General features: G+C 37.2%; 1 protein-coding gene across 1 annotated transcript in view; it reads left to right on the top strand.

Moving 5' to 3' along the window:
• LOC108704151 (dynein heavy chain 5, axonemal) overlaps positions 1 to 14,729 on the top strand; it is a 132,351-nt gene that overhangs the window by 5,399 nt on the left and 112,223 nt on the right. Inside the window, exons 3-11 of the mRNA XM_018240559.2 lie at positions 397 to 636; positions 2,036 to 2,187; positions 3,843 to 4,016; positions 9,189 to 9,393; positions 9,862 to 10,061; positions 10,666 to 10,865; positions 11,365 to 11,489; positions 13,686 to 13,812; positions 14,490 to 14,590. Of these exons, the coding sequence (XP_018096048.2) occupies positions 397 to 636; positions 2,036 to 2,187; positions 3,843 to 4,016; positions 9,189 to 9,393; positions 9,862 to 10,061; positions 10,666 to 10,865; positions 11,365 to 11,489; positions 13,686 to 13,812; positions 14,490 to 14,590 (1,524 nt within the window). The remainder of the gene's footprint in view (positions 1 to 396; positions 637 to 2,035; positions 2,188 to 3,842; positions 4,017 to 9,188; positions 9,394 to 9,861; positions 10,062 to 10,665; positions 10,866 to 11,364; positions 11,490 to 13,685; positions 13,813 to 14,489; positions 14,591 to 14,729) is intronic.

Here is a 14,729-nt window from a genome sequence, read left to right as displayed (position 1 = left end):
CATTTTAGAGCTTTGTGAGCTTTTTATACCTCAAATGAACTAAAATGAACTCACAACTCGAATGGTTTCTGTATTTAAGAAAAGCTCAAATGTACAAAACTTGATTCAGTGAAATCGGGGTTAACAACAATCGAGGTTCAAGGGACCTCTGCCACTGTGTCCTACATGACCTTGACAGGTTTTAGATGGTGTATTTTCAGATTCAAGCTATTTTCAGGCTCGGGGTATAATAAATGTCAGAAAATTCTAATTTTTTCTAACCTGAAATATCGATTTTTGACCCAAACATACCATTGAAAACTCACATTTTTCTTGGAAAACACAACTCAACCCTTAATAAATCTGCCCGTAAGTTTTGTTATATATTATAATAATAGCATTTGTCCTTTTTTTCAGACAAACCATGATGTTGACTCTACTCAAATGGAGCGGGAAATCTTCTGTGGGGAAATAAAGGACAACCCTCTGGAGAGTCTCAGATGCCTTTTAAATGATCTTTATATCCCAGTCCTACGTGCTCAGAAAAACTGGGGATCTTGCAGCCCTGAGAATGTCACCATTTTTTTGTCTGGTTTAGAGAAATATGTTGCAGCTATTGAGGAAGCTACAAGTATCACTACAACTGATAAGCACCAGGTAACTGTAATGAAATAGAGCTGCAACAATTCCAATATCTTTATATGGGGTTAAAGCTGCCATTAAATCAGTTTGCTGTGTAATAAAAAAAACATTCAGAAATGCTAATGTTAAGGCATCTATTTGCATTACCAGGGTTTAAGCGATACCTAGGCAAATATTTTAATAGCAATAATTTTCGACACAATTTCGAGACAATGGAAAAGTCTGACATTCCCTTTTGTAACAAATGAATCTGTCTCTCACTAAACCAATCATAAAAGAAAGCAGACTATTGTGCGTATGGAGGTTATTAATAAATCTGACTTTAACATTATAAGAAGGATCATGATGTTGCCACGTGCCCAGTATGATCTTTAGTAAAGAATTCAATGTTTATGAGAATTATTTTATAATAACTATCATAGCTTTAAACCTCTGTTTATGGTCTTACATAATTCCTGCTTGTTGTTTTAGTTTTGCATAAAATATCTCTCTATGATTTGTTGATGCCACAAGTTCTTATTTTTGTTTTTGCTATCAGGGTACCCAACCACAGTACTAATGTTAAGTTCCAGTGTAGGTTTTGGCACTTACTAAAAGCAATCCTGTAGACCACACAAAGGCTCTGTTCCATCTACACACAGAAACTTGCTATTAAAGCCTTTCACACAAGGGCTTACATTGGTTGCTGACTTAACCAGTCCAGCCTGGGAAACCATCTCGGTGGTCAAACAGTCTGCTCATTGAGTGAACTCATCCATTAGATCTTAGCCTGGCTCGGCTAAGGACTACAGAATATAAACATATATATGAATTTGTTGCTTTGTATGCATAGGGGAAATAGAAAAAATATATAAATAGAAAAAATACATGAATAAGTAAATAAATGTACTCTTTAAATTTGAATTCACTATGTAATAGTCTTCATTAGCCAGTTATTATACTGCTAATTTTAATTGTGGATAGTGTATCTTTACGGCCTGCTAAAAGGTGGGCTTACTTTTTGATTGAAAAATAACAAATATTTCAGTTAGACGTATTCCATATGCTGCTCATTGGGGTAAACTAAACAGCTTTATTCCATTGGCACATGGGCTTGATAAAAACCTTCTGAGTATGTAAAAACTATATCGAATTTGACCGTAGGAAACCATTTTTGCACAAAGGAATTTTCACAGTGTACAGTATATGTTTTACTAGAATATCCCACATAATGTTTAAAAAATGGATGTAAACTTCAATAAAGGAACACATTATTTATATGATTCTGGGCCTTTTCCTGCTAAGTGTAGGAAAAACCCTAGCCATTATAAGGATTGGAAAGTACATTATTATCATAGAATTATATTCCCTACCAAAAAGAAGAATCATAGGATGTTTATTTTAACTGCTTGTAAAATTACTATTTGTTATACAGATATTGAGAAGACCACAGCACAGTGTGAGCATTGATTTTTTGCAACAGAGATCTGCCATTGTGGATTCTGAGCTGGTTAATGAAAACGAAGGTCTGGTTTCTGAATGGATGAAAACCATTGAGCAAATTTTGATGGAAGCTGTAGATGAAAGGTAATCTGTGAAAATGAATATGTTTATTTTATGGGATTTTTTTTCTGGCCTTCCATCTTTGCTAATGTTTAATTCATAATAAATAAAATATAGATAATGGTTAATATTACTTTGCCAGACCCATTACTTATAGAACAGTGTTCTGTAATATCATGTTTCGTCTAACAAATTATAGTAGGTTACTTTTAAAGAAATGTGGCTAAAATGCCTCGGCATCTATTTAATATATTAATAATAATGTTTTTTGTTTTTTTTTAAATAATTCAGTAGATACTTCCAAACTACTGCTCAACTCTTAATGTTTCCATAGGGAACATTTCCTAAAATATTGGGACTGCCCAGACACCATGATTATAAACACACATGTTGATAAATTAATTTTTATTTAAAGGGTAATTTTGAATACCCCATGAACACCGTAGATCTCTGTAAAAATATATCACATAAACCATTCCATATTTAACAGGGTTTCAAATTAGTTTGTGCAATTTGATAATCCCATACTGAACATTCATATTTTGAGTACTAGTCCAAAAATTTAAATGTTTTACTTCAACACTGAGGACTGCAATCAGAGTTGGGGGGGGGGAGGGGTGAACAGGGTTATTTTCACATAAGTATGGGTAGATTGACTTGGGGTTAAGTAGATCAGATGTAGGGTTGGGATGATCAGGGGCATGGTCAAGTGGGTGTAGAAGTAAACTAAATAGTGACTCAAGGTAAAGATAGCAATATATATTGATAGGTATATGTCAGTTTGACAATATTCTATTTTAGGTAGTAATTAGAATATAGATTAAGGGGTTATTTACTAAAATCTGAATTTATCTCATTGTCCCAATAAAAAAGCTCGACCAAACCCCCATGCCCAATTTGCCTTATTTATTAATAAATGAAATTAACTAGTTTTAATTGGATTGATAAAAACTTTGAAAACTTCGAGCAAAAACTCAAATTGTAAGATTTTTTCAGGCTTTTCTCCGATAGAGCTCAGTTTTTTTTCAAGTTTTTTCCAGAAAACCCTGAAAAAATCAGATTTTCGGGCTAAACCCACTGAAGATCATGATAACTTAAATTTGGAATATGTGCCTCTCCCATTGACTTATACAGGACCTCGTCAGGTATGAGATGGCAGATTAGGACTGTTTAGAACATTGGGGTATAAAAAAATCTCTAAAGATGTAAGTTTTTTTTTTCTTGAAAAATTCTAGTTTTGGCCCAAAAAGCCCAACCAGAAAAATACGAGGTTTAATAAATAACCCCCTTAAAGTCCTGGATATCAAAAAGTTGTATATGCCAAACATTTACAAAAAAACAGAAAAACAGAAGAGATGTGTGCGGCACTCCATTTCTTGCATATATTCAGGGTGTATCTGACACAAAGCACCTGGAAGACCAGCACCATTTAGTCCAGACAAGCCTGTAGTAGGTAGCCAAATAGTGTATTTTACTGTAAGTTTTGATAAAATTTATAGTTTGCCTTTATTCAACTTTAATAACTCAATAGCTATAGTCAGTATAGTTTAGAAGCCTTCAGTCATTGTAAAATTTGCTACAATAAATATCACTTTAATTAATGCATATAAGATGCATACATTCTGTATAATTAACATAGCATACTTAAAGCCATAGTAGCAGACATTGTTGTCTTTTAGGGTGCTGGATATTGCAAGTACACCGTTAACTGAACTTGAATGCTGGCATCAAAGGCAAAGGATTCTGGAACTCTTGACAGAGCAGCTTAGAGGAAAGGATTATAAAAACGCCATTGGCCTTTTGATTTCCTCCAAGTCTCGACTGCTGAAGAAATGGAAGGCAGTGGATATCAGGTATCACAAACACTTTTTATCTATCTATCTATCTATCTATCTATCTATCTATCTATCTATCTATCTATCTATCTATCTATCTATCATCTATCTATCTATCTATCTATCTATCTATCTATCTATCTATCTATCTATCTATCTATCTATCTATCTATCATCTATCTATCTATCTATCTATCTATCTATCTAATGTAATTGTGCCTTTTTACACTGATATGGTATTAAGGGTATTTAAAACATAATCTCTGTACAATGTGCAAATTTGTTTTTAATAAAATGTATCACAATTTAATGGAGGGAGGGAGTGCGGGTCCTACAGTTGATATATAATGATGCCACTACTAAATGCAGTTTTGTGGATTCGCTGTTTAATTCCCATTTTAAAAAAGTATGCTACTAAAAACAAATAATATTTTTATAATATAAATTGTGTAATAACTCTGTGACTCAGGAATTAAATATAATTATAAGTCCTGACAGGACCTAAAACCCAGTGTAACGACTACTCAACCTGGTGGTCTAGGGGTTCCAAGGGGTCGGCGGGGACACGCGTACGTCCTCTTCTTAAAGGCGCAGTGACGCTGGGGCGTGACGTCAGCACGCATGGCGCCAAATTCAGACTGGATTTAAAGGGACTTCAGTATTGTGTTCATTGCCCATTATGTGGTTCGTCTTCGTGAGTTCCTGGGCGCGTTCCTGTTATTGTCTTGTATCAGATTCCTGTTTTGACCCCTGCCTGCCTGAATAATCTGACTTCCGTGATCCTGACCCCTGCCTGGTAACCGACTATTCTGAAATCTGTATTCTGACCCGTGCCTGTCTGACTCTTGATCCGCCTGCACCAACCCAGCCTGGTTTTGACTACGCTTTCTGTCTGCTCCCTGTATTGTGACCTTCTGCCCAAAAGATTTTGCTAATGATCTTGCCCCTGTGCTCATCGATAACCTTTAGCTTGGCTCCTCTCTTTATAAGACCTGGCGGCATCCAATTAGCCAAGGGCTCCTCCCGAGGTGAAAGGCGGCTGTTAAAGGCGAAGCAAGAGCGGAGACCAGGTAGCCTAGCATTGGTTCTGGATTTTGGGTGCCAGACAGGCCAACCCAATACTTCATACCCTTGCCACTTACACCACGGCCCTACCCCTAAATGTTAGCACCCCACCCATCAATGCACATTATGTAAGACACACAAAGCAGGAGTGACAAAGGATACAAGTACAAGAGGCAAAGGACATTTTCCCTTAAAGACAGTTAAATAAATAACTACCTTGCACCTGTGCAGCTGCTCTCTGTTTTGTAGTTTCGAAAAACGGTCCGCACACACCAATATTGCAGTCGGGGATTGTGCCCCTTTTATTAATGCCACCAACAATAAATATTCAACATTTCGGGGGGACACAGCCTCCCTTCTTCAGGGAGGCTGTGTCCCCCCGAAACGTTGAATATTTATTGTTGGTGGCATTAATAAAAGGGGCACAATCCCCGACTGCAATATTGTTGTGTGCGGACCGTTTTTCGAAACTACAAAGCAGTAAGGTGACCTGGCAAGGTCAACGGTGGACCAGCACCACTACGCAGAATAAGTGGAAGGAGGTGTGCGGTAACACAAAGTTTTATTGAACCAGCTGCTCTCTGTACCTTTCACCTCCTGCACAAGGGAGTAGTCAACAGGCTCATTACTCCAGGATTATATTATCCTAGTAATAATTATAAAACAGAGCAGCTATTGAGTAGCCATTATCCCGGGCTTCCCATCAAACCACTTGGTGAATTTTGCATAATTATGAAAGAATTCAATAAAGAATTCATAAGCTATTTTCTTTTTCACAGCAGCCAGTCGAGGAGACTATTGGAATAGGACAGCACTACATATAATGTGGGTCATGCTTTTTATTCTTTGGCAAACAATTCCCTTAATGAAAACAGCTGAACACACTCTGTACAAATGAAGTTCACAGTTCATTTATTCTGGACAGTGACAAATCATTCCACCAGCTTTGTAATCAATGTGTCCTTCTAGAATGGATATTCTCTGTAAACAAAACATTTTATAAATGTAAACTGTAATTGGTTAGTAAATGCTAATTATTTGGCATATATCCCAGTCCCTTTATATTACTAGCAAAATGTATGTTTAACATGATGGTACAGATCTACAAATCAACAATCAGTGCATTCACAGCAGATTACTGTTGTTAAGTGACCTGAAATTCAATATTTAATTGTTATTATTGGCTTTGCCAAGTAAAAGCAGTCAAGGTCCTATAGTAGTCAATCGGATCTCTGCTGATCCTTTTGAACCTTTTTTAATAATTGTCTAAAAAACTAACATTTTAAAGGGTTTTCGTATTTTCAGTGTTTTTTTCTGTTTATGTTTATAATCAGATTTTTTGATATCATGGCAGTCATGGTTTTAGAGAAAATGGGGCTTATTTATCAACACTGGGCAAATTTGCCCATGGGCAGTTACCTATAGCAACCAATCAGTGATTAGCTTTTCAAAGCCAGCTGCAAGTAGAACAATGAATGCAGCAATTTGATTGGTTGCCGTGGGTTACTGCCCATGGGCTAATTTGCCCAGTGTTGATAAATGACCCCCAATGAATTTAATCACAGTTTCAAAAAGCTCTCATACCACTATAATTTGACCTTTAATAAGTGGGTCTCTATGTTTTTCATCTGCCCAGCAGTGTTTCCCAGTGTAATTGCAACTGCAAAATTGTGTCAAATGCAATTGTGACTGATTCATTAAAGGCGCCCAACTGCACTGAAACTTTCAAACAACTCCTGTCGCAGTTAAGAAGAAAATACTTTGTTGTTGGGATGTAGTAATTTCATAATTAAGTTCATTAGGCCCAAGTACACTGTGTTTATTGGCTCAGGCCACTACTAGAACCATGGGCTACAGCCATCTCTGAACAGTGTCGGACTGGGGGGCCCGGGGCCCACCGGGACAGCTGTCTAGGGCCCCCCTCTGGCCTCCCCGTCCGGCCCCTACTTTGAAGTGCGCCGGCGCGCACGCATTCTGGCGCGCTCAGCGCGCACGCACGATGCTGTACTCGCCGGCACATGCGCAGGCTGCGCGGTGCAGTTTTTTCTTTCCGATTTGTGAATGGAGAGAGGTGGTCTGGCCCGGCGGGGGCCCATGAGGGTCGGGGCCCACCGGGTTTTTTCCCGGTGTCCCGCCGGGCCAGTCCGACACTGTCTCTGAATGTAGTGGTAGCTCCAGGGTTCCTATGTATCAATAAATGCTCTTGCATAAAATTTGTAACAGAGGGTAGGACGATGGCAGCGGCACCAAATGCAACTATACTAAAGTGCAAGGAGTGGCTTTAGACGCAAGTACCTTTAATGAGTAGCTGCAATTATAATAGGACTATTTATATCTTCTTACATTATACATTTAAAGTTAATTTCAGACAAGTGCTATACTACCCATTATAGCATATTATTAATATGCCAATATTATATGGCAGTTCAGATTAGGGATGCACCAAATCCAGGATTCGGGTCAAGATTGTACCGAATCCTAATACTTTTCACAGGTTCAGTGGAATACAAAGGCATGTGATTTTAAAGTTCTTGAAAACGAATAATATTTTATGTACACAACTGATGCAATGTTTTGAAAATATTCCTTCATTTTAATATGCAAACTAGGATTTGCATTTGGTTTGGTATTTGGCCAAATCTTTTGTGCAAGATTCATTGCTAGGGCGATTTTAAAAAACATGGATTCTCAGACACGGTTTTCATCTTCTGTGGCACATAATGCTGTTTTGGTTCTGTCAAAATAAAATAGATTGACTTTCTTACCACTGAGTATAGGGAGTACACCAGAAGTCTTTGCTCTATGGCAGTCATGCCATATTGGGGCAGTTTTTTGATTACCCTCTAATTGAAATCTTAGAGCAGCTTCCTGCAAAAACTAAGGATCTACACAATTAAACCACTGTCATAGCACTATAACTTTGTGTAGTTTCCAGGGTCGGACTGGAGCATTGGGGCCCACCGGGGCTTCAACAAGAAGGGCCCTCCTGGCAGTCACTGGGGCCCCCTCCCGACTTCTAACTCTTGCCCCTCCGCACATGCGCAAACACTTTTGTGCCGCTTGCTTGAACGCAGATCCGCCACGCGACACAAGATCTTTTCTTTAGGGGTCAGACTATCAGGGGAGCAGATCTGGGCTGGCCCAGTCTGACCCTGGTAGTTTCCCTTTTCATACTCACATCATTTTCACACTCTAATGTTCAATTTTGTTTTTAAAGTAATTAAAATGTAATGTACTGTTACCCTGCACTGGTAACAATTGTATGTTTGCTTTATAAACACTATTATAGTTTATATAAACAAGGTGCTGTGTAGCCATGGGGGGCAGTCAGATGAAAAAGGAGAAAAGGCACAGGTTCACACAACAGATAACAGATAATCTCTATAGTACAATGGGCTTGGTTCTTACACAGCAAGATACAGTTCTCAAATGTCATTCATGGCTCTCTACAGGACTGCAGACTGAAAGCCTTTCTTACATAAAATAGGACATTTATTGTCAAGAAATAGTTTATTTGTAAGTTCTGGATCAACAGATATTAAAAATATGAGAAAACTAAGAACATAATACACATTTTTACTCCATTTTTGTTTGTCTCAAGTGCCTAAGCATAAAAGTACTGTAAATGCTGATCTTTTAAATAACTTTTTGTTTCCTCGATGAATCTCATTTTCCAGCAGAAACGTCAATCATTAAAATATTAGTTTATAGATAACCTGAATAGTATTGCCATAGGTATTGAGCAAGCTCTGCCATAGCAAAAGAATAGGTTGCAGGTTTTTTTTGTAGGTAGATAAAAAACAGTAGATAAAAAAACAAATAGTATGATGTACCTGTTCCCAAAGAGCTGACGTTCTGTTTGTTAGAAAATCTGAAATGGTTTTATTAATAAATGTCTTTCCTTAACAATCATATTAAAATGGCTGCAAAACACTAAACTGTAGTAATTGTAAATATATTTTATAACCAATGCTTTATATTTGTTGGTATAAAAATATATCATTCATTTCCAAATATTGTTGCCGAAATATATAGAACAGCAATGGCTAGCTGAGTTATGAAAGTTAATATTAGGGTATATTGAGAATTGTTTCAGCAAGGTATTAATCGGCCATCTTTTGTTAGTATTACAGATGCAGCAAACACTGCCAAAGCTCGAGTTAAGTACTTGGAAGCGCACTCACGTCACCTAGAAGCTCTTGGCACTGAAAATGATCCCTGTACCCTGATAAATAGCATTCTGCCAGCGTTTTTCTCTGGCCTCCAACAAACAGAAACCATGACAAGATTCTTCTCCAAAAATGGGTTTCTGGGACTCCTTCTCACAAAGGTAAGCAGCGGCCCTCAGACTCTGAGGCTTACTCTTTAAAGGGGACCACAAACAGTAACAACATTGGAGGATGAGATTAGGGATAAACACTTATGTGCTGTATATGTATTCACAGAACTATAACAGGAAAATCATATTATAGGAATATATAGAGATTTCATTACCAAATTCAGCTGCCATTTGTGAAAAGAACAAGCAAAACAGTAAAACAACAATGATAGATTTGCTCATGTAATGAGATCACAAACAAATAATTGTTTAACAGTTTTGTGCTAGACATAATCTCAATGCTGCATTGAGATTCTAAAGTTTTCGTGCTTAATGCTATCCTTTTTGGGTCACGTAACCCCTTTCTTCTAATAATCTAATGATCAAATAAAAGAGTTCTATCTGTATCCTGCCTGTAATCAAATTCCAAGGTTTTCAATGGCAAATACATATGGCTAATACAATTCTTATTTTATCTAGGTGTCGAATCAGCTGACACAGAATTGTATAAGCTTCCTGCATGAATGTATTATGAATAGAGAATCGGAAGACAATATTTGGGACAAAATAAGGGATCATATGAAGACTGGATTATTAGCAGGGACAAAAGAAGAAAAGAAAATGAAAAAAGACAAATACAAGGGAGAAATGATAAACAGTAGCAGTAGTTTCTATGAGCGGTAAGAGATATGGAAAATCAACAATGTTTATACAGTCCTGTACTTTAGAAATCATGGTGGACCTAATAGTGGTAGTATGACACCAATACCTGTAGAGATACCTTTTCAATAACCTTTTATCAAAAAAATCTTACAGATTTGATTCCCAAGTTGCCCATCATTTTTGTCTATTGCACTGATTAGAAAATATGTATGACTTTTAGTTCTTTCAATAAATACAGCAAAATATAAAGTAAAGTCACATTTTACATCCTGATTCCAACAAGCACAATTGCAACAAATCACCAGTCCACCTATAAACCTCTTGTTATCTGAAAGCCTAGCAGGCTGCAACTGGAGGAAGGGAATGCTTTATTTATACAGAGGCTTCTCAGTTGGCTGCTGATTTGTTTTCCTTGATGGGATGGAAATAGAATATGACTTAACTTTCAATTTCATTGCATGGAGCTACAAAAAGCATACATATTTCATAATTAGAACAACAGGCAAAAAGTATGTTCAGCACATGCCCTATTGATTTAAGGCATTGTTGTCTATTTAAAGAAGTTCATGTGTTGTTTGTTAAACCAGAAATGTTATAAGGAATCATACATTTTTGTTGCAGGATACAAGCCTGTTTGACTGTTAAAAATAATTTTAAGGAAGAACTGTATAATTTGCGGGAATGGCTGCAAGGAGTTCATGGAATGCAGCGATATCCCTCCTCCAGTTCCATTTCTACCCTTCCTGGAAAACAATCTGTACTCAGCATGAAAACGAATAAGGCAACAATTAAAAAACCACCATCTGTGACATCCAGTTATGGTACGTTGTAAAATCTTCTCCCCAGTACAAAAATCACTCAGTAAAAAAAAAGCCTCAGTAAAAAAAAAAAACCTATATGCATTTTAAGAGATTATAAATATGGCAATTTAATCAGGTGCCATGTGCAACTGTAATTCAAACATTTTTCTCTATATTCTCTCCATATTTTCTCTATATTCATACATTTATTGTATCACATTAAAATGTATAACCCCACATGGAGCCTATGCATTTCATGCTTACCCAGGACTTAATCATAGGCCATGTACAACTGTCACCAAAATGTTAATACGTTTCCCAGCTCTTAACTCGTATAAATGTTAGATTTGCCTTGTATTATCTGATTATAGAGACACAGAATATAGTATACAATATATGTTGTTAAGCAACCTGAGCAGATACTGGAAACAAATTGACAAACTACAAATAATATTATTTTATTGGAAAACTACTTCCTAGCTATTTTTTTAAACATTGATGAAGCTATACTGTTTTGTAGACCAGCAACATGAATACCAAAGTACTGGCGTGCATATAACAGACGATGACACTATAATGTACCATTTGGAAGCACTCTGCATAAGGCTTAAACAAATGTGTGATATCATGGACAAACTGCAAGAGGTAAGTAAATGCACTTTGCAAACTTACAAGTGCTTCTTGCGCATTTTAAAGGTGTTACCATATATGCAATAGACCAACATTGGACTGTCAGAATACAAGGCAGAAGAGATATTTTACATAAACACTGTACATTAATTTGTGAATATGTTCATATCTTCCCTGATCAGGGAAGCCTTCCTGATGGTAAAAAAATTTGAATAAATGTGGAAAATATAGAGCTGGGAAAATGTCCCTGTCAGTCAGAAATGTTTCGATAAATGGGGAAAATATTGAGCTTCTGCAACTGGAATTGCTGTGCATCAAACATCAAACCCTTTTCATACATTATTATCTAATTTAATTAATAAGCCCTATGGCAGGTGATAGGTACAGGGCTGTGCCCATGATTGCTGTGCTCTGCACCATGTACTGCATTTTTAATCCAGCACATGGCGCAGCAATGCCCCAGATACAAGTGCTGGGTAAATAAGCACGTCTAGGTCATGGGTGTCCAAACTTTTTGCAACGACGGCCAGATTTGGTGAGGTGAAAATGTGTGGGGGCCGACCATTCAGCCTGACATTCTTTGAACCATTAACATTAAATTACAGGAATCAAGAAATTGTAGCAGTAATATATGGGCACATTAATGAAATGATCTGCCACTCAGTCTATACTGCTGCCTATGTGCTGAAGGAGTTAGCAATAGACACGTACTGGAACGTAGTGAAGCCATACTTGTTTAGTTTACTGTACTGGCACGTCAGTACATCTATTGACACCTTCAGCCCTAAAGAAGTATGCGAAAACAGTGCGTCTCTATGTGCCAGATCATTTCACTAATGTGCCTTAATATTGCTTCTATGGGATTCCTGATCACACTGTGCTGGAGGGCCTCATTATTATTAATTTCATGATGGAGGCTGAGGGCCGGTATAAATTAGAAAAAGGGCAGCAATTGGCCCCCGGGCCGCACTTTGGACATGCCTGGTCTAGAGCATTTGTAAATTACCCTTATATTACTGTATATAGGATTGCATGCTAGGTTTTGTGCTTGTGTCCAACATGATGTCCATTGTTTTATCTTGTACTTAGTCCCAGCATCTTTCCTGCTACCTATTTTTTCTTTCTTTAAGGTAAAATATACTCTGTCTATAAGAAAGAGTTATTACAAATATTTTCCATTCAACAGGCAATCAGACTTGGGGGAAGTAATTAAAAATCGCAAGCGATGTTTAAAATGGCATTTTTTGCAAATGTTTAGCGCATACTCATAATCATTCACCGGCAAATATTAAAGGGGTTGTTCACCTTCCAAACACTTTTTTCAATTCACTTGTTTTTAGATTGTTCCCCAGAAATAAAGACTTTTTTCAATTACTTTCCATTATTTATTTTTTACGTTTTTCCCAAAATCTAAGCTTAAAGTTGAATGTTCGTGTCTCTGGTGTTTGAGTCTGGCAGCTCAGAAATTCAGGTGCAAACTCTAAACTGTTACAATTTTGGAACATTAAGTTGATACATTTCTCAGCAGCATCTCTGGAGTATTAGCAACAATTGTATCAATTCTAACAGCTGCCTGTAATGAAACCCAGAGCTTCTGCTCAGCAGGGACAAAGATAACAAATGTATCAACTTAATGTATCAATTTAGAACAGCTTACAGGATCGGCGACCCCCCCCTCCCAGAGCTGCTTCAGAAGGAGAGAAATTACACTTTACAATTCAATATTAGAAAAACCGTCACACATAGGAAATAGAAAGTAATTGGAAAAAGTCGTTATTTTTGGTGATCTATCTGAAACCAACTAGTTGTTTGAAGGTGAACAACCCCTTTAAATCGCTAAGCAAAAATATGCTTTGTAATTGCGAACATTGCATTGAGGTCTGTAATTGGTCTTTAATTTGCGTTGAGGTCTGTAATTGGTCAAAAAGGACTCAAACATAATCACATGGCCACAATTGCAATTTGCAAATGTTTTTTGCGCTAACGAAACATATTACATTTCCCCGTTAATGATTAAATTAGCTTTATTAAGGACAACATTATCAACATCATTATGCTGTCTGCTTTTATCATTGTATATACTGTGGGCTAAGTCATTGTTTTGTCATATAGATAATATATTTGTCTTTTCAGCAGTTTCTCACATTATCAGGGTTTTGCAATGTTCTTGTCTACAAAAATGCATTCAGATTATACTTTTCACTTTTTTAGTTCAAAATATTATCCAGACAAACAGAAGACTTAAGAAAACCTGCTCAGGAAGACCTCATTGAAGATGATGAAAGTGAATCAGGAAGTGTGTGTGAGATCTCTATTAATGATGAACTAAAAGAATCAGGTATGTATAAGCTCCTTATTTGTCCAATATATAGTAAGACACTTGCAGTGTCATATAGTACTTGGACTGCACCTTATAACTAGCAGAGGATCATCTGCACACTTTCTGCTTCTCTTTCTGCTTTCTGCACCCTGAGTCATTTTACATAATTTTTTTTTAAGGTTTACTTATCCTTTAACTGCTGCAAAACAAATACTTATAATACATCAATTTTCTGTGGGATATGGGATCACCTTTTTTACAGTTTCATAAATGAGAAATGTTGCACAGTCTGTTTTTTTAGCAGTAGCACCAGGGGCGATCCTGGCCCCTCCGCCGCCTGAGGCAGCAGCAGTTGCTGCTGCCCCCCCTCCCCAGGAAATTCCCTCTTAAAGTACCAGGAGCAGCATTTTTGCTGCCCCTGGTACCTAGTGGGGCGCTGCTGCCTGAGGCGACAGCCTCAACTCGCCTCATTGGCGGAGCACCCCTGAGTAGCACCCCTTTATGACAATAAAGTTTATGCTTAAGAGAAGCAGAGTGTTGCATCTTAATAAATAGCTTATTGTTAGGGGCATGGTTCACCTGAAGTTGAGTGGTTTAAGATTTATTTGAACTGTACAGGCATAATATAGGTACTTATTATGAAAATATGCAAAGCAGACTGTCTTTAATTTCATTTCTCTGTTTTGTGTTTTTAGATACCAGTCCTGAACAAGCCCCTCAACATGTACAAATTGTGAAACAAAGTATAGGATCTGCCGGAAAACTCCAGACTCTTATTGAAGAAGATGAAGCTCAGGTAATCATTTGCCTCTTTACAATGTATGACAAAGGATGACATTTTTGGTGACCTCAAGCCCCGCCCTCAAATTTTCAGGACAAAATTACTTCTTTGTTTATGGTTTGAGCCACAAATTACCTATTTTGCTGTTAGATTA

The sequence above is a fragment of the Xenopus laevis genome, chromosome 5L, assembly GCF_017654675.1.
Source record: "Xenopus laevis strain J_2021 chromosome 5L, Xenopus_laevis_v10.1, whole genome shotgun sequence".
Lineage (NCBI taxonomy): Eukaryota > Metazoa > Chordata > Amphibia > Anura > Pipidae > Xenopus > Xenopus laevis.
This window is presented reverse-complemented; position numbering and strand designations above follow the sequence as displayed.